At 44.7% G+C, this 19547-nt stretch overlaps 3 protein-coding genes across 15 annotated transcripts in view; 2 read left to right on the forward strand and 1 right to left on the reverse strand.

Moving 5' to 3' along the window:
* The window catches only part of LOC118508807 (aryl hydrocarbon receptor nuclear translocator homolog), a 207278-nt gene that overhangs the window by 59324 nt on the left and 128407 nt on the right, over positions 1-19547 (forward strand). For 4 of the 11 annotated variants that reach the window (XM_036048543.1, XM_036048542.1, XM_036048544.1 and 1 more), the window contains exon 3: positions 8684-8749. The exons of the other annotated variants lie outside the window; for them this stretch is intronic. In XM_036048543.1, the coding sequence (XP_035904436.1) occupies positions 8745-8749 (5 nt within the window). In that variant the 5' untranslated portion in view covers positions 8684-8744. The remainder of the gene's footprint in view (positions 1-8683; positions 8750-19547) is intronic. 11 annotated transcript variants of the gene reach the window in all.
* On the forward strand, positions 2962-4977 carry LOC118508820. Of its 2 annotated transcripts, XM_036048564.1 has the most exons (4): positions 2963-3551; positions 3619-3718; positions 3794-4602; positions 4692-4977. In XM_036048564.1, exons 3-4 carry the CDS (start codon positions 3796-3798, stop codon positions 4731-4733), a joined length of 849 nt encoding a protein of 282 aa, XP_035904457.1. In that variant the 5' UTR covers positions 2963-3551; positions 3619-3718; positions 3794-3795; the 3' UTR covers positions 4734-4977. The 2 variants fall into 2 exon arrangements, with proteins under 2 accessions (XP_035904456.1, XP_035904457.1); XM_036048563.1 differs by having other exon boundaries at positions 2962-3551; positions 3794-4889.
* Positions 5250-7160, reverse strand: LOC118508819. Of its 2 annotated transcripts, XM_036048562.1 has the most exons (4): positions 6582-7156; positions 6415-6514; positions 5531-6339; positions 5340-5441 (listed from the first exon to the last, which is right to left on the reverse strand). In XM_036048562.1, exons 3-4 carry the CDS (start codon positions 6335-6337, stop codon positions 5400-5402), a joined length of 849 nt encoding a protein of 282 aa, XP_035904455.1. In that variant the 5' UTR covers positions 6338-6339; positions 6415-6514; positions 6582-7156; the 3' UTR covers positions 5340-5399. The 2 variants fall into 2 exon arrangements, with proteins under 2 accessions (XP_035904454.1, XP_035904455.1); XM_036048561.1 differs by having other exon boundaries at positions 5250-6339; positions 6582-7160.

Raw genomic sequence — 19547 nt, forward strand, 5'->3', positions numbered from 1 at the left:
CGGTTACTCGCAGCTGTCCCGTTTCTTCGCCGCGTGGGCCCGCGAAAGTGTGCTCTTATTTTGGAAAGTGAGCCGGAGGTTTTAGAACCAAAAGTCGGGGGGGAGGAAAAAAGGATTGATTTACGCAGACACCAGCTGCTCCCTCAGCTTCAAGTCGCGCTGGGCTGCTTCCAGCTCGAGAGCCGGGAAAATGAAGCACATTATTGTTATTATTTATATCTTCTTTCTCGCCCGATAATTGAACCCCGAACCGGTGTTTCCTTAAGGGTTGTTGTAAGGTTCAGAGAGATGAATCACGAAAGGAGTTAGGAGGAGAGTACACGACGCAGCAGCACACCCTTTTTGTTGATTTTTGCCAGGATTGCTGTGCTGTGTTTATATTTTCCCTCCCGTATCCCAACACGGCGGTACACGGTTTTCCCAAGAGCGGCAAGGCGACCCGTGAACGCGTGAGAGCGTGTCATTAAACGGATCTTTAGGCCGTGCTTTCTTCGGTGCCGCGAAAGCGAGAAGTCTAATCGATCCGCTCGCACCCGCCGTCAAGAATCGCTCGAGTCGAGTCGAGGAGGGGTTAAATAATTTATTTATTTTCGCCACGGTTGCATTCATCATCCGGCAGTAATGCGTTAATAGATCATCGACGGGAAGACGAAGACGTCTCTGTACGAAAAGTGGAGTTTATCGCGTCTAGCGTGGATTTATGGAGCAGCGCGAGCGCAACGTTCAATCCCACCAGCCTAGCATCCGTGTTGCATCTTCATCATCATCATGGCCGCCCTTATCTGAGGCCCCAATGTCGAAGTACACCAGGGTTTTAAAAGCGCCCGAGTTTTGCATTGTCCTGCTGTGTTCGCGCACCACTCTCTCTCTCTCTCTCTCTCTCTCTCTCTCTCTCTCTTTCTCTCGCCCTCGTCGTTCGGTGTCGTCGGTGTCTTAAAGCTGTAATAAATTAAATTTAATGTTATGTTATCTTACCTTACCTTGCGCCGGGTTCTTCTGCCTGCTACACCTCTGTCCTCGTAATCTCTCGCCTGTCTCACCAGAGCTTTAGTTCTTCGGCTTGTGTCTCCCAAATTAAGGATTTGCATGGCAAGGGAAGACTGTCTCGCGTACGATTTTCCATGAAGAGTCGCAGTAAACGCGCGAAAAGATTACAAAGAATGGTCCTGGTAAAACATGCGCCAAGTGATTTCACTATCAACTGCAGAGCCCCCCAACTGAGGCATCGCTGAGGCTCTTTTTTATACCATTACTCTGCTATACTCTCGTTACGATCGTGATTCTTTCGAAAGTGCTTAGCATGCATGTGCCTTTCGAACCAAGCCTCAGACAAGGAATCAAGAACGTATGACGCATCGCCAAGTTAGTGGGGAGTAAAGTGCACGCGTGCAATCCAACTTTTGTTTTACCCCGGTTTGTTGCGCATCTTCTCGCAGTGAAGCCTCGGGAACCATTCATGTTTCTCTCTCTTATTGATACCGAAGTAAACCACCAATTGATTCATTTTGTTTCGTCCCGACCGGTTCCTATCCGATTTCGCGGGCAAAGAAAACGTGCGTATTTAGAGAGCTGTAAAAGGATCAAAGAAATTGAAGTGATTACAGACGAAAGCGACGATACTGGCTGTGGTGAATGAGCTTGTTTCTGTGTCTTTGTCTTTAATAATCCCTGCGCTCGTCCAGCGTTAACATGCTCTTCACGATTCTTGCCCCATGACCGTTTGCTTTGCGCGACTGTGGGAAGATAAATGGGAAGAGTTCCTTTCGGGACTGAGCGCATACGAGCTCCTCACGGTTCGGTGCAGATTTAATAATTTTTGCAATATATCAAAATTTAATTTACGAAATGACAATTTCACGACATGCTGTGCTGTTGTGCCAGGCCGCGGGTTCGGGCAAGGGCTTCTTCGTAACAACTGCGCGTCCGTCGTGGTTTCTTCAGGGTCAGTCATGCTTTTAGATTTGACCCTTTGGCTTCACCATTCGCCGCCGGGTTGGTGCTGAGAATCTCAGAAGCGAGCTTCCCATGGGTCCTGGACAGGAATTGTTTTATTCCGATCGGCATTCGGAAAGACATTTCCGTTCCTCCCAGCAGCAGCAGCAGCAGCAGATCCCATCATCGTCAATTGGGTCCGATGACGCCTTTAATAGTGGTACCGCGCGGAAATAAAGGGATGGTAATCATAATTGGGTTGAATGAAAAAAATATAAAACCCCTCAGCCGAATGGAAAGGTAGACACATTATTTCTTTTATCCGTTGCGTGATAATTCACTTTTTTTGTGCCACCTTTACGATCGAAATATCTGCACGAAGATTGGTCGATCGAAAGGATGTTGAATGTTAATGTTGAGTTATCATTTATGGCTGTTGATAAATTATATTCAATGTGATTTCTTTGCACTTAAAATATTGTTGGTGACAGCGATTAATTTTGAAGTAAAACTGATAAACAAATTGCAATTCGTGTTTAAAATTTATATTTTTCTAATAAATATAGGTAAAAAAGCCGGATTCACTTCCGCAATAAATTGCTAAAAAATAATTCCATAATTGTATAGAAATCTCTCACGAAAAATGCATAAATTCGATTAACATCTCATTATTTTATCACTCCAAAGTCTGCTTCCTCGCTGTGCCACAACAATAACTATTTCAGCAATTACTCCACCAAAATAAAATCCACATTTATTCGATCGTTTGGAATGGGGCGTGCCCATTGTGCGCAAAAAAAACCCACAAACACACACACAAAGGGAGAGGGAGAGAATGAAAATTGTACTCCCATGTTGCATTTAGCCCCGCCCACCGGCTCGCGCTCAACACAGGCGCAAAACATTTTGCATTTTCCGTACGATTTACGCGCCAAAACTTGGTTGCGTGCGACTGTGTGTGTGTGTGTGTGTAAGTGGGGGAGCTTGTTTATCCCTGTGTTTTCAACTTCCCAACTCCCTTACACCCTTACAGGGTTCACCGATAGATAGGATACGGCGAGCATACCTTAGCGGTTCGCGCAAACGTTTAAGATATCTGCGGCCATCGATAGCGATTCGCATGTACAATTAGCGACTGGCCCAAAATGGATAGCGATTCGCGTGCACACTTTAGTGAATGTCAGAATTCGGCGCGGTTTGAAAATATAGGTTTATACGACCCAGGTTGAGGAGTCGAGATTGGAAAAAAATCGTTTAAATTTCGTTTTTTATGTAATTGGAAAGTTGTTGCGCACAAAAGTGATGTGAAAATTAATGTTCATGATTATAAAGCATAAATTAATTGATTTTCAGCGTTGGTTAAAAAAATAATAACAAAACTATGTGAAACATGAGAAGAACAGCCATGTGGAGAATTCAAACATGGACGTATATACACTAATTCAAAACTGATGCGATCTCGAAAAAAAAATCCGTTCAGGTAATGAAAATATTTAGCATATTGGTCCAGCAACCGAAGCGTTCACAGTTTTACCAAGCGATTAACAATTAGAGCATCATTTGCGGTTTCATTATACATTCCTTCGTTGTTTTTGGTTTTGGCAATCATCCTTTTAAAGGTACGAATTTCAGCACAATTAAAAAGTGCTACAACTAGAATTCTAATTGAATTTGAGTGTTTATTAGGTGTTTGGCTACGATAGGAGCTCTTGCTTGTTGAAGTGCGCCCGTGCAACATTTTTATTGTCGGTAAATTTGTTTTATTAACGCACCGTGAAAGAATACAGTGAGTTTCAATAGCGGTATGTGCTGAAGCGAAACAACTGAGACACACATCGTTCTTTTTACTTTTTGCTTGCAGATATGAATTCCAGCCAAAGCTCTATACAAGAGGAAAATGCAAGCAGCGCTATGCAAGCACCTCGCCGCCGAAAAACTACCAGCAACGAAGATAGAGAGCGCGTGGTAACGGCGTATGAAAACGGAGCCACTGCAGCTACGATTAGCGAAATGTTTAATTTGAAAAAACCGACTGTCCATGGTATCATCAAAAAATACCAAACCCAATGGCAAATCGAGGCAAAGAAGCGTGGTGGCAACAGATCTAAACTATTGTCGCAGCAAGCCGTAATTGATGTTCGGAACTGGATCGACGAGGACTGCACGGTGACGCTTAAAGCACTCGCAGAGAAAGTGTTCGAACAACACGGTGTTCGAGTTTCGTCCACAACCATAGCGAGGGAAATAAAAGGATTCAACTACTCTCTGAAGATGGTCAAACTGTTACCGGAGCGACGCAACACACCAACGACTGTCGAAGAAAGGAAACATTACGCTACACAATTTTATGAAATTGCGCGCGGAATTCCGGATAATGGATTAATCTATTTAGACGAAGTAGGATTTAACGTCAGTATGCGTACGCTAAAAGGACGATCGCAGAGAGGAACACCGGCCACCATCACCGTTCCACAGTTAAGGACTAGGAACATCTCCATCATTTGTGCTATGCATCGGTACGGCGTGCTGCTTTACACCACACACACTCGATCCGTAAACCGTGAACGGTTTATACAGTTTATTGAAGAACTAAAGCAAACCCTGCGATCGAAGAATATTAACAGCAGCTACTTCATAATGGATAATGTAGCTTTCCACAAAACACCCGCAGTAAGAGTTGCAATCGGAAATGATAGCGACAAACCTTTATATCTACCACCCTACTCACCATTCCTTAATCCTATTGAAAATCTTTTCAGCCAGTGGAAGAATTTTGTGATGCGAAGCAATCCTTCAAATGAGGATCAATTGATGGAAGCGATTCGGAATGGATCCAGGCTAATAACCGCACAGGATTGCGATGGCTACATTTCGAATATGTGGCAATACATGTCCCGTTGTTTGAGGGGCGAAGAAATTTTAGATTAAGTTATGTATAAATACATATAAGATTAGAAAGTAAGATTTTAGTTTTAATGTGTAACATATTGTATTGACGATTCTTAAAAAGATGAAATGTAAATAATGCTGCTGGACGAATTAAAATAACATTTCCGTTGCTTTCAATCACTATCTCATCCGAACATGCGATTTTGAGGTGATTAGTACGGCCAGGTCAGAGAGATTATAATTAAAATGCCAATAATTTTTTTCTTACACATTCGGAACGGTATTCGAATAGCATGTTCGGATGAGATAGTGATTGAAAGCAACGGAAATGTTATTTTAATTCGTCCAGCAGCATTATTTACATTTCATCTTTTTAAGAATCGTCAATACAATATGTTACACATTAAAACTAAAATCTTACTTTCTAATCTTTTATGTATTTATACATAACTTAATCTAAAATTTCTTCGCCCCTCAAACAACGGGACATGTATTGCCACATATTCGAAATGTAGCCATCGCAATCCTGTGCGGTTATTAGCCTGGATCCATTCCGAATCGCTTCCATCAATTGATCCTCATTTGAAGGATTGCTTCGCATCACAAAATTCTTCCACTGGCTGAAAAGATTTTCAATAGGATTAAGGAATGGTGAGTAGGGTGGTAGATATAAAGGTTTGTCGCTATCATTTCCGATTGCAACTCTTACTGCGGGTGTTTTGTGGAAAGCTACATTATCCATTATGAAGTAGCTGCTGTTAATATTCTTCGATCGCAGGGTTTGCTTTAGTTCTTCAATAAACTGTATAAACCGTTCACGGTTTACGGATCGAGTGTGTGTGGTGTAAAGCAGCACGCCGTACCGATGCATAGCACAAATGATGGAGATGTTCCTAGTCCTTAACTGTGGAACGGTGATGGTGGCCGGTGTTCCTCTCTGCGATCGTCCTTTTAGCGTACGCATACTGACGTTAAATCCTACTTCGTCTAAATAGATTAATCCATTATCCGGAATTCCGCGCGCAATTTCATAAAATTGTGTAGCGTAATGTTTCCTTTCTTCGACAGTCGTTGGTGTGTTGCGTCGCTCCGGTAACAGTTTGACCATCTTCAGAGAGTAGTTGAATCCTTTTATTTCCCTCGCTATGGTTGTGGACGAAACTCGAACACCGTGTTGTTCGAACACTTTCTCTGCGAGTGCTTTAAGCGTCACCGTGCAGTCCTCGTCGATCCAGTTCCGAACATCAATTACGGCTTGCTGCGACAATAGTTTAGATCTGTTGCCACCACGCTTCTTTGCCTCGATTTGCCATTGGGTTTGGTATTTTTTGATGATACCATGGACAGTCGGTTTTTTCAAATTAAACATTTCGCTAATCGTAGCTGCAGTGGCTCCGTTTTCATACGCCGTTACCACGCGCTCTCTATCTTCGTTGCTGGTAGTTTTTCGGCGGCGAGGTGCTTGCATAGCGCTGCTTGCATTTTCCTCTTGTATAGAGCTTTGGCTGGAATTCATATCTGCAAGCAAAAAGTAAAAAGAACGATGTGTGTCTCAGTTGTTTCGCTTCAGCACATACCGCTATTGAAACTCACTGTATTCTTTCACGGTGCGTTAATAAAACAAATTTACCGACAATAAAAATGTTGCACGGGCGCACTTCAACAAGCAAGAGCTCCTATCGTAGCCAAACACCTAATAAACACTCAAATTCAATTAGAATTCTAGTTGTAGCACTTTTTAATTGTGCTGAAATTCGTACCTTTAAAAGGATGATTGCCAAAACCAAAAACAACGAAGGAATGTATAATGAAACCGCAAATGATGCTCTAATTGTTAATCGCTTGGTAAAACTGTGAACGCTTCGGTTGCTGGACCAATATGCTAAATATTTTCATTACCTGAACGGATTTTTTTTTCGAGATCGCATCAGTTTTGAATTAGTGTATATACGTCCATGTTTGAATTCTCCACATGGCTGTTCTTCTCATGTTTCACATAGTTTTGTTATTATTTTTTTAACCAACGCTGAAAATCAATTAATTTATGCTTTATAATCATGAACATTAATTTTCACATCACTTTTGTGCGCAACAACTTTCCAATTACATAAAAAACGAAATTTAAACGATTTTTTTCCAATCTCGACTCCTCAACCTGGGTCGTATAAACCTATATTTTCAAACCGCGCCGAATTCTGACATTCACTAAAGTGTGCACGCGAATCGCTATCCATTTTGGGCCAGTCGCTAATTGTACATGCGAATCGCTATCGATGGCCGCAGATATCTTAAACGTTTGCGCGAACCGCTAAGGTATGCTCGCCGTATCCTATCTATCGGTGAACCCTGTAATCATTAAGCCACTCAATTGCGAAGCGTTATCACTGTTTAAACCGCCGTCTATATCCGACGGAAGAATCGCACGTGTGGGCTGGAAGTGAAACACTTTTGCTAGGTTATGTTTTAATGTGTCTGTTTATTTTTAAAGAATATCATTCCCTTAATAATGAGTTTTGAATAAATATATTTTTTTCTCCCTAATTTAAAGAAATGAATTAAAAGCGAGTTGAATAAATTCTACGGTTCTCTGCAGACACTCACAGATCGCAGAAAGGTAACTCTGGCTACTGTCTGGCGTATCTGATCGTATTTTATGCTGGCATGCAACGTCGATCGAACGCCGATAAATCAGTGATTCCCATCTGTTGTACGGGTGCACACAAGCTGTAGCTTTGGCTACCCCTATGAATAGATATCCCATCTTACTACAGCCGCCTCCTATAATAACGCTGCTGCATCTGACCATGCCTAGAGAGGCTCATTAATGCGCAGTCACACACGGAATGACACGCTCACATGCTGCAGATGGGAATGGTAAAAAAGAGAACAAAATTTACGCACACACATACAAGTTTTTTTCCCCCGTAAGAACATATTGAATAGACTGCTCTAAAACAACTCTAAGGTAACGTGGAGTAGTGATGACTTCCAACGGCTGCATAGGCTCTAAATCCTTTCTTTTTCGGGATTGCCCCTTTGAATCGTGGGTCCTGTTGCACATTACGCGGTCAGAGGCGTCGAAACGCGCTAGGCAAACCGCACCACCAAGAACTGATTCGATCTCGCAGTAAACCTCCACCCCAGAGCCGTTTACAGTCCCAAAACTGTCGACTGACCGGGACTGGCTTGCGAGTACATAAATTACCGACCTAAGCATTTGCATATCAATTGACGCTAGTCAGGCACCGCGGAACTCAGAAACTATGCACACTACGGGCCTGGTTTGGCTTGGACGCTTTGAGGGGTTGCTGAAGAGTGTTGCGAGTGAGCGCATTTAAGCTTCCGAGCCAAGAAGGCGAACCTTAGACGCCCGCAAACATGCTCTCCCGCACGAGCAGTTCTGCCTCGCGTGGAAACTGTTCATGTCAAAAGGACCTTCGTACGCACCATGCCAAACTTCCGAATGTTTGGACGAGTCCCGGTGTGAGGTTTTCAAACGGGGTGTGTGTGTGTGCATGTGCTCCACAAGGAGAATAGTCAAGCGTTGCGCTTACAACAAGTGGTCAATTATTACACGCGGAAGCGGTAACATTCCTTGGCCGGAATATGGTTTTCCAGCGACTTGCGTGTCCCGTGGGAAGGCTTCCCGTTTTCCTTCTTCAAGGTACATTGTCCCGTTAAGGAAACCCCGGTTCCCAGTATTCGCTGGGAGCGATTTTGTTTGATCCAGAAAATGTGTGATAGTTTGATAATCGTTTCCCTTCTGTCAACCTTGAAGAAGGCTTGACTTTCGTGATTTCCGTATCTGATACGCTTAATATCTTGTAACTAATTCCTTTTCCATTTGTTTTTTCAATTCCAGGTACGTTTAGCCAAATTTATCCCAAAACCGGCTTGCATTAGTACAAAAACACGGAGCAACAATGTGGTATGTTTTTTATGATTTCTTATTCTGGTTTGCTGTGTGGTCAGAGTGTTGTAGAATTTATATTTAGTATTGACTTTACCCTTATCTTGGAGCTCACGGTGGATGCCATCCAAAAAAAAAACTAACTTCTCTCAACTCACCTGTACGTACCTGATGGGGCTATAAATAAATGCCTTTCTATTTACAGCTCTTTTTCTGAGTGTGTTCTAAATATATCTCCCAACAATATCTATTCCCCAAAGGTGATAGTTGAATAATTGATGAATTGGGAAACAAGTTCTTCCTGCGCCTCCTACCGTGTTCCGAGCCTTGTTGATGGGCGACATAATTTTCGGACAAAAAGATCCCGCCGAATCCAAAAATAACTTCGTCCGTTAGTTAGTCAGCACAGGTGAATAGTTCGCCTGGGCGAGATAAAATTTTAGCCTTAGCAACAATGTTGCAGTCACAGTCTCTTACTTACCTTGGATCGTCACACGGCACACGTAGAGGTAGAAAAGGCTGCTGGGGTTCGTGAGTCGATTAACTGCCATTTCTGTGTCCGTATGTCCATACTTAGTGTCCATGTCCAGCTCGCCAAGGTATATGATCGTTTCGGGTATAGCAACGAAAGTTAATATGTGAACATTGAATAAATAAACTGCAGCTGCTGCTCATCGCACTCATGCAGCCTTGGCGGCCCCATTGCCCAATGTGCCTAATTTTATAACTTCAGCTTTCAAGTACGCTCATTCTTAATACGGCATGGTTGCGTTTCATAATTTTGTCACCAATGCTGCCGCCACACCGATGCTTCCCATCCAACGTACCTTTATCGGATTGAAAGATTCTGGTGCAAGATCCTGCTCCGAGGATATTATTTATTTTACTAACTGAATCAATAATTATTATCGCTTCAAGTGTGTCTTCCTGCATGTGTACGTGCATCGACGTTCTAGAGAAAGAGACATGAGATACCATGTTCTTGCAAGAATTTATTTAATTTCTTAATGAAACTTCCCAACCCGTTCTTAGTGGCAACGGAAAATGATATCTTGCTGTTGCGGTTGGTAGAAAGAGTGCTAAAGAGTGAGAATCCGGAATTGAGGAGGAAGTATTTAGTGTGGCAGCTGTGAGGAAATTTGTTGGTTCATTTGCGCAGCATAAAACGCCACATCTCCAGTCGCTGTGTATCCTCCCGATGTGTGTGCTCGTCGGTGTGGAGTTGGACGTAGGGTGGATGTGATGTGCCGTGTTCCGTCTCTGACAGGAGGCATTCCGAGCGGGTCGGAAGGCAATGAAGAGTAATTATGTATGCATATGAGGCAAATTTGGCGAAGGTTCGCAAATGAAGCCATTTAATATTCAAAATGTTCACGGCACCGGGAACTACTAGTGCACGACGTTTCGCTCGCTGTTGACGATAAAGCGATTGCTGGGGAGCGGTGTGAGAATTGTGCTTGATGTATGGTGATGGGCTGGGGATGGGAATGTCTTCGTTTGGGCGAAGCAAGGAAGAAGCGTTCCTTATTATAGCTTGATTTTAAATTGAAAGGATAAACATTCACCATTTCGTCCCTCTAGTGAATAAGGAGGGATCAGGACCTGTCGTTATCCTGTTCTTCGCGGGTGCATGTAGTCGCAAGTAATTAATCCCGCTCATTACGGTGGGAATTGTACGACATTTTTAGCGTTTGGTTGGGGCAGGTGAACGACAAATGTAGTACCTGATGTGGATCGCTTTAATTTATCCTGAAGTTCACATCCATTTGGTACGTTGTTTGTGTTTAATGAATTGAGAATGTCACACTGTGATAAAGTGTAGGATTTATGTCATTAGACAGAGTTAGTGGACCTTTTTCGGTGTGGATGTTTTCTCTGGTTTTCCGTTCCTTGATTTGCTCATAAAACCTCCCATCAGTGAGCGCACCTCTGTCCTCAGAATATTCTTCGATAAATTAATTTACTCAGCACCTCGTTCTTCAAGCTATGGATTTCTTGCTCACATAAACAACCGAGCTTACCAATCGATACAATCTTTCGTCTACAATCACTTCATATCATTTTACATGTTAGCACCGTGCAACTGCACAAACCATGAAGCCGTGCACGGTTTCATTCCTCGCCAAGCTGCAGTCCCACACTGGGCAAGCATAAATTTAACATAATTTGAATAATTTAGTTCCAACGCCTTCTTCCTGTCCCAGCCTCCTCCCATTTTACGGTAGCACCGTCCCCGACGACGCCGTGGCACAACAGCAGCCTCCACAGAAGCCTTGCATGTAGTCAGATTACTTCGTCGAATCGATTAACAACGTATCACATTCCAAATCGCGATTTTCGAAGCAGTCGCGGAAGCACGGTGCGATGCAGGAACTGTGGTGCATGAAAATGGCAACTCCGAATGGCGCCCAACACAGGTTCAGCATTCCTTGTGAACCACTTCTAATGCTCTGCTTATGATGTTGTGTTAATAAAACAGAGGACCCTCGGGGGGGGGAGCAGCAAAAATTTGTGGCGTTGTCGAATTGAGTCACCCGAGTCATTGCAAGCCAGAAAAATGTATGTTGCCCATCGGTTGTTCCCCATTCCAAACTTCTGCACAGCGCGGAAAGCGCTTGTTCTTTCGACAAGCGAAACGGTGATCGCAAATCGGGGGGAATGTCGATCGCTCGCGCGCACTACAGATGATCCCGCACGAACCATGCTCACACAGCACGGGACGAAAACATCGTCGTGTGCATCGTTTTTTTTTTTCTCTTCCAATATTCCATCTTTTCGGTTTTGCATGCGGTTACGTTCATGAAGGCGAGGCAGGGAGAGTTGTTTATTTTTTTGGAGGAGAGTCCGCGCTGTGTTTCGTACGTTCTTCAGGATAGTTTATTGCGCTCGGCACGAATCGGCTAATCGTCGATGTATGTCGATGCAAGCTCCTGCTGCGCCAGTCAAGCACCACACGTGTGTGTAGTTCAAAATTTGGTGCATTTATGAAGCTTCTCATTCTTCCTCGCATTGCTGTGACCTTGTAGCTTCAAATTCTTCAATGGATATTCGTGGGAGGCCACAAGGAGAACATTTTTTTTATAGTCCTGATTATCTTCGATATCTCAATGCACGCCAGATTAACTATCCAGAAAAAAATCGCGGTAACTCCCGGTTGAGGATACCAAGCCGAATAGCGCGACTCCCACCAAGACACCAAGACTGAATCGTAACTTTTGTCCAATTGATGTTCGGCTCGGCAGCGGAAACGAATGCACGCACGTGTGTGCATGTGCAGTTTTGCGTTCCAATATCCATTCAATCCCCCACCCATCACTTTTTCTTCCCAACTTCCTCACACAAAAGGCGGCGTTTGCAGTGACACAACAACAATGCATCCGGGTGGCATGAATAGCAGCCGGTGGTGGCTGGCCGACCATCCACTAGCACAATACGGTGCATCGATTGCCGGCCTGCGAATGCAAATACGTGTAGTGTGTGCATATGTGCTTTATGGGACTTGAACGTGTGCGTGTGCGCGCGCGCACTATCCCAGTTCCCAAACCGCGCCGCCTCCATGCTTGATGATGTGCGTCAAACGCGCAAACAATGCAACGAAATTTATGGGCCCCCGTCCAAAATTAAACCTTTTCGGCGGAAAAGGTTTTGCAGCGAAAACTGCAACACTCTGCCGCCGCCGGTGTGAGAATCAGGGGGGGGATTGAGTAGACGGGAATTTAATTTACCCAATCACAAGTTATTGTAATTTTAATGCATCTGATTTCGCCTCACCAGCAGCAGAGAGGGCTGGTCGTTTTGGAGTCGTGTGAGTGTGTGTGTGTGGGATTTTTATGCCCATGGAACCATCTCTTCGTAATGAGAATTTTGCTTCAATTTTGATTCTACAGCAAACAGACACATTACTGAGCTCTGCACGGCGAAATGACCACGATGAGTCCTGACGACGCGAAATATAGTAAAACCAGCCAGCATGCTACTAATGCGTTCCGTGCTGTGCGCTGATGTTGGATTGGGGTTGAAAGCGTATGTGTATACTCGCTCCCCGGTACGTCGCCACCGTCCGTTCTCTCGTCCAAAGTGTGACGGGCAGGGAATTGAAACATCATGTCATTATTGGGATGTAAAATGCTCACCAAAAATTATTGGAAAGGGTGAATGTTTCGCCGAAAGAGCACTGCAAACTGCTGCACTTACATTGCCTGCAGTAGTCACCAGGGAGGGCTCTCGGTCGCGCGTGCGACATACACGCACACAGAGAAAGTCCGTTTTGGAATTCAGGCGCCAGACCACAGGACCGGGAATGACCGGTATTTAAACAGTGGCGACGAGTAGAAGTTTGAAAGGCAGAGGCAGGAGTTCCCTGTTGGATTGTTATGCAAGTGCCTAAAATAATAAGGGATGATTATGTTGATTACTATTGTATGTAAACCATTGGCCTCCGATACATACATCCGTGTGCAGCCGACGGATTGGACGGACACGCCGGGGTCTCTAGAACGGTAGCAGGCAGCTACTACTACTACTACCCGTCATTGTCCGGCACAAGATTGATGTCACGTAACGGGAACGACACCCGTATTTGTGGTGCATGTAAACGTATGCTTGCGCACCACTTGTCCGCAATTAGTGTTACGGGTGTGTTCACCCCTTTTTTCTTCGCTGCATCGATATACAGTGAGCTGCCCACAAGTGCTGCTGGATATTGAAGGGACTTATCAACTCCATTGGACATTTATAAGAATTTTTTTAAATTTAATAGGTTCAGATAAGGTTCCATCCTTATCCTCATGGCTATCGTTATGGTATTTTTGGCAATTTTTTATTATTTTTTTTAATTTGTCAGGCCCTCACGCTAAAACTTGCAACGCACTGTGCACTACTTCAGAAAGTAATCGTTCCGTGGCACAGTAGCCGTGGCGCAAAAGCACCAATAAAGGCTTAATAACAATAATAAGGCACGCAAATCGGGTGACTGCAACGATCACTCTCACTTGATCTCGTAGCTTCTCAACGACCGCCATTATCTCTTATGACCATGTGATATCGCAATGAAAGGGGGGGGGATCTCAAGACTTCTTTACCATTACGAGTTCCAGTCCCGTTAAAATAATACAGAACAGCAAGCCGTCAATATTCTGGCCCTGTCAGTTTTCAGGGTAGTAAAAGTAAATGAAATGGAAAATTTGGAACGGGTTAATGATGGACGAAGGACTTTAAAGCAGGCACATCCCGCACACATCCGTAAGGATGATCTTGTACGCTTACCATGTAAACAGGAGAATATATTTCACTGTGTTTAGTGTGTTACTTCCGGCCCCGGGACAGCGTGCAAAAAGGATAATGCTTAACGGGGTGGGAAGTATTTGCAATTGTCAGCATGCAGCGAATGCAAATGTCTGCTTGGTACGAACTGCATCCGCTGAAACGATACACTATGCACTCAGCGATACATTGTGTGCTTGTGTGTGTGTGTATTGTATTTAATATCACACACACACACACACACACACACACACACACACACACACACACACACACACACACACACACACACACACATATGGAGGCACAAAACGGTAGAGGTGAATATGTAAATGAGCTGGATATTCAATTATTGGATTTCTATGTAAATATTTCAATTTGGAATAATTATTATATGCAAATTAGGTGGGACATTGCTGTCCCTTTCACTTATCTCTCTCTCTCTCTCGCCCTAGTGATAGCGTTTCGGTTCCAACGCATATGTATACTCTTGTGTATTCACCAGTCCACCAGTACCTGCCACCTTCAATATCCTATCAAATAGGAGACAGCAGGACGAAACCCCAACGCCATCCAGCGCTACCGTGTGAGCGCCAGGACGCGAAAAAAAATGAACTAACACTATTGAAGCTTTTTTGTTCTAATTCGCGTTTTAGCTATCGAGAGTCCTCTGGGGAAACAAAAGGGTAGTCCCACCAAACCAGGGAAAGGGATATTAGAATTGGCGTACAGACAAAAAAAAATACATCCCCCCGTTATGTGACATATGGCTGAGCTGACCATTATGGTGGTTACGGGTCGCAATCGCGATATCAAAATTGCATTACTTATACATAGACCGGGTTCTCCACCCCGGTTACCTCCCGTTTAGTTTTGCATACACCATTTGTGTGGTAGAACCACTGGGTCGCGGAGGGAGTTGGGATGGGTGGCGAAACCGTGTCAGGTGAATTCTAAATTTGATGAGCCACAACAATAACATGCAAATCAAATTATCGACCGCAATCAGCCCGCTGTAACAGCTAGCAATAAACCTCGTTTATCTGCCGCTATTGTCGGGGCAGAGCGTACTGGCAGGTGTCCTACTGGAGCTAGTACATGGAGCTAGTTCGATTTGAAATTTTTTATTGCCTTCTCGCTTCGAACGGGCTGCCCAACGCGCGCGGCTTAGTTTTGGGTGAGAAGTTGGGAATGGTACGGGAAATATGAAAGTTACTCCCATAGAAACGTCAAGAAATTCCACCGTTGGTCTATCCAATGTGGGACAGTTTCACATAGGGCTAGTATGGATCACTGGCAGTGCGTATTAGGAGTTTGTCTTTTTATTGCTCATCGTCTATATTTAGATTAGGCTTCAGAAAAACTAACTCTCATGCCCATGTACACTTACCCTCCCGCCCGATGTCCACAGCCATTGAGCTGTTGCAGGCCCAGGAAAGTACTGGTTTTTAATGACGCCACGCGGGAAAAAAATCAAATCATCCCGTACCCGAGGCGGATGTCCCACACACCCTTCACGCCCGCGCGGTAGGAAGAGGGAGGATTCGGTTTCGGTTTCGGGATTGCTATGAAAATTAACAGTCGTGACTAATCATCGACGCATTTTTATTGACGTGCTGGTTCACATGGTAGACCTGGTAGGCGAACGATGCGGACGGTGTGCGGGTAATGTGCCATGCCATCGCACATTTAGCGGTACTGTGTGGCCCATTGGCTTCCAGCCCCCGGTTTTGGGTGGAACGGTATGAACTTCACTTCAATATGTTGCTCCCGGTAGTTGCTGCTGCTGCTGCTCCCGTCTGCATATCCACCCATTCCGTCTCGGTTCGCTCTTGCGCTCTCACTGTGTCCTGGCCATTGAGTCCCCCTTTCTTTGGTAGGGAAATTACGCGATGGCTGGTGTGGTGTGTGTGTGTATAACCAAAACCATCAATGCTCGGAAACTCATGAATAACCATGATTCATCCAAATGGGCACCCGAAAGCTCGTACCGAGTCGGAATACTAATTCCATGCCGTCGAAGGTACGCAAAGTAACGCTTCACGATCCTGATTTCGCCCGCGCCGCGGTAAGGTCCTAACCCTCCGTTGTGTTCCGTGGTGCCGCCCGCGTGTCCAAAGCTCGAACCAAAAAAAAAAAAAAAATCAGTGCTCCACCATCAAACTGCTGCTGGGCTAGCGGTTGAAAATGGTAGGGCTACAAACTGGTCGGCATTCTTCCAAGTGTCATCATTGATGGATTTAAATCGGAAAATGCATTATACATGTAATGTAGTCTTTTTAGGTGGAATTAAAAGTGAATAATTTGTTATTTTAACATGAAGTTAGGTGATGTATGGTGAAGAGATGATTTAACTAAACTATAGTCTCAGCGAACCATTCTCCAACAGACAACCATCGAGCAGCGGACGATCTGAACAAACCGGAACATCAATTATTTCATCAATTGGTGTGCGAAATCGGGTGGACGTGTTTGCAAATAAATCGAACATTCTCCTGAAGAGCTCACTGCGACTCTCTGCGCTCCAGAACATGTGTGACAATAGACAACATTAGCCTGACGTGTGTTCTGACCGATGCCTGCCGGACGTCAAACCATCAGCATCATCGTGCTGTAACGTCGTTGACTTCTCGCGCCACGGAAATGGGGCCGCCAGCAGCGTACCTGGCGTGTTCAAAAACCCCCATTTAAGGACGAAATGTCACAAATCGAAGGATTGAACCCCACAGCTCCCCACAGACCTTAATCGCGCCCTCCCACAGGTACAGCCGTACGCGCCCACATTCCCAAAAGGCAACGGGGTTTTCTAGCTTTATTTCTCAAATCATTTGAATTTCAAATACCAAATTGTAAAATGGCTTCACAGCCAACACAGTGCGTGATTTAAGCGAAGGAAACGAGATATGTGCTGGCTGTTGGGCTGGAAACTTGGGTCGACAAGTATTCCAGCGCGCGCTTACAGATAGATACGGAGAAATCCAGAGATGAGCAACAAATGGAAATAAACGCAGGGGAAAGAATGAAGGAAACCTAACAGCCGCAGCAACAACAACAACGAAAACAACTACAAAAAAAAAACGCTTTTTTTATTGCCAATATGTGACATGCATAAGCAAGTGCACCGGGTTTGCCGGCTTAAAAGTGGCTACATTTTCATTACCCGCCCGCTTTAGTGAAACGGCGCGCCTGACCGTTTTCGGTGGGGCTCCTGTGTGTGTGTGGGACTTGAAGATACAACCGCGGTGTTTCGAGCGAAGAGGTGATTTTTACGTATGTTTGATGTGCTCAAGTGGTTGGTATTGGAGGGCTTTCAAACCGGCAAGGGAGCAAAATGGGACATTATAAGGTATATGGTGCGTTGATTGAAACTGCGATTTGAATGCTTTCCTAGTTCGAAGTTTTGCACGGGGAATCCCAGGGTTGGTCTCACTCAATCGCGGGACTTTTCTTTTGGAGTACAATGGAAAAAAGGGTACAGAAGTCTTGACTTTCATCAAAATTAAAAATCGTTTCCCTGGCCTCGTACTGAAAGGCAATAAAATAATCAACTTGTAACGCTGCAAGAAGGCTTTAATTTCACTTGACAGAAGCCAAAAATCCTCACCATAACACTTGTCGTACAGCCGGTTTGTTGGCCGAACACAGTTTTACGATGTTGATTTACGAGCGAGCTGCTCAGCCCAACTGCTGGGGGGGGGGGGGGGGGGGGGGGGCGGCCACAGTACGACCGCGTACGGAAGCGAATGTCAAAGATATCTCTAAAATCCAACCCCGACAACAAAATGCTACTAGTTATACTTAAGGCTTCAAATGAATGGAGTGTGTGCTCTGCAGTTAGTGCTCCAACGCTCAAACCGAGCCATGCTTCAAGTGGGAAGCGGACCCCGGACCATAAACGGGACCCGATCCGGCTTTTCTTTCCTCCCGGGGCGCGTAGGCGGACATTAAATGTTTGGTTGGTTTATTTAAGCTTGCTGCTTCTTGCCATCCCCACTTCCAGAGTTCGTATATTCAAACCTCCCCCCTCGGTTCTCCGAGTACGCCAGCGGTTCAGGAGGTTCGCGGGGGTGTTGGCGGAATCTGGGTACAACTCTTATCCACGAGCATGAAGTGTTTGTGGTGTTTTATGGGCTCTTTGTTTTACGTTTTTTTCGGAGCATTTCGGAACCGATTTGTTGCGGCGCGCGCAACAGAGCTGATATGTCAATGGGTGGAATTTTTTTGGTCGTTTTATTTTCGTTTCAATTGTGGTCGCTGTCGGGATATTTTGGACAGCAGAGAAACTGTGCCGCGGAGGACTTGTGGCAGGGACGGGGGTTAGTTTGTGTGTAATCCGTACGATCATGATGAGAGTGTGGTGTATCGATTTAAGTATTCTGTCAACGTTCGCCACTGTTTACGCGTCGGCGCGACCATATCATTTGACGGTGATCTTTATGCTCCCCGGCCAAGGAGTTTCGGTCGGTGCTTTCTCTCCGTTGCTTGGTGTTTTTTACGCGGGTTTTTTGTAAATGGTTGGATTGATCAAATCATCAAAGCGCGGCCACGTCATTGCATTGCGACCGGTGGCTAAAGATTGTGTCAATTGTGGTCTACAAGTGGTGCGTGTGTTTGATCTATTCAAATTCTTCATGCTGTCCAGTGGCCGGGTTGTGGAATCGGTTAGGAGAAGCTTTAATGCGCAATGGAATGAGAATTTCAATTAGTCCACCAAGCTAGTTGTCTTAAGAAGGCAAGCAATATAGTGCGTAGAACCTAAGACATCCTGAGATGTACCTTCTAATAAATTCTTCAAAATAAATCTTCTTCCGAAGGACACTGTATTCTTTCCACAAAATATGGCCCCCTCTAAAACGTTTCCCAAAGACAGCGATTAAATTATCTACGGGCGATAATATTCCTGCCTTGTCATTAAATTAAATCTTGCATATCAAATTCCTTCGGGTACAATTCACTTCCCGGGTTCTCCTTTGTGGTACGGTTTACCCAAAATGTTCGCCACTCGGCAGCATTTCCACAGATCCACTTCTAATGAAACAATCAACTAATTTCACATTCATTAGCTTGCCTTTCAACACCGACAGCAAGCAACTATTGCCGGGCCTTCCTGCATCCTCCGTGCAGTGTCGATGGCCACCCCCTTCGACTTGTGCAAACGGGGATATATGTATTTAGCATAACTTTCTCTGCCTGTCGTCCTTCGGTGTGCCGGGTGTCCTGCCAACGAAAGCGCTATGACAAAGGGGCGAGGGGTAGGAGAGCGATGCTTTTCTCACAATCGTTTCTTAATCTTGCTTGCCCGTATTTGCGAACCGTGCCGAGTCGAGCGCAACGCACAGCAGCGCCACCCTACTGCCGAAATCATCTGGTAAACGTAAAGTTTATCGTAATAGGAAATATATTCAATTACAAATTGAAGCTAATTTCATTTAGCCATTTCAAAGGACCACACACACACACACACTCAGACACATTAGGAGCGAATAGAATAATTTGGTTTGCCACAGAATTTGGTTTGACAAGAAGGTTCCCAGTGGGTGGTTGTGTGTACGGC

This window comes from Anopheles stephensi, chromosome 3 (genome assembly GCF_013141755.1).
Source record: "Anopheles stephensi strain Indian chromosome 3, UCI_ANSTEP_V1.0, whole genome shotgun sequence".
NCBI classification, from domain to species: Eukaryota; Metazoa; Arthropoda; class Insecta; order Diptera; family Culicidae; genus Anopheles; species Anopheles stephensi.

What these genes read in the sequence shown, in the direction of transcription:
- LOC118508819 (XM_036048561.1), bottom strand. Translation starts at nt 6,337, where the DNA reads ATGAATTCCAGCCAAAGCTCTATACAAGAGGAAAATGCAAGCAGCGCT.
- LOC118508820 (XM_036048563.1), top strand. Translation starts at nt 3,796, where the DNA reads ATGAATTCCAGCCAAAGCTCTATACAAGAGGAAAATGCAAGCAGCGCT.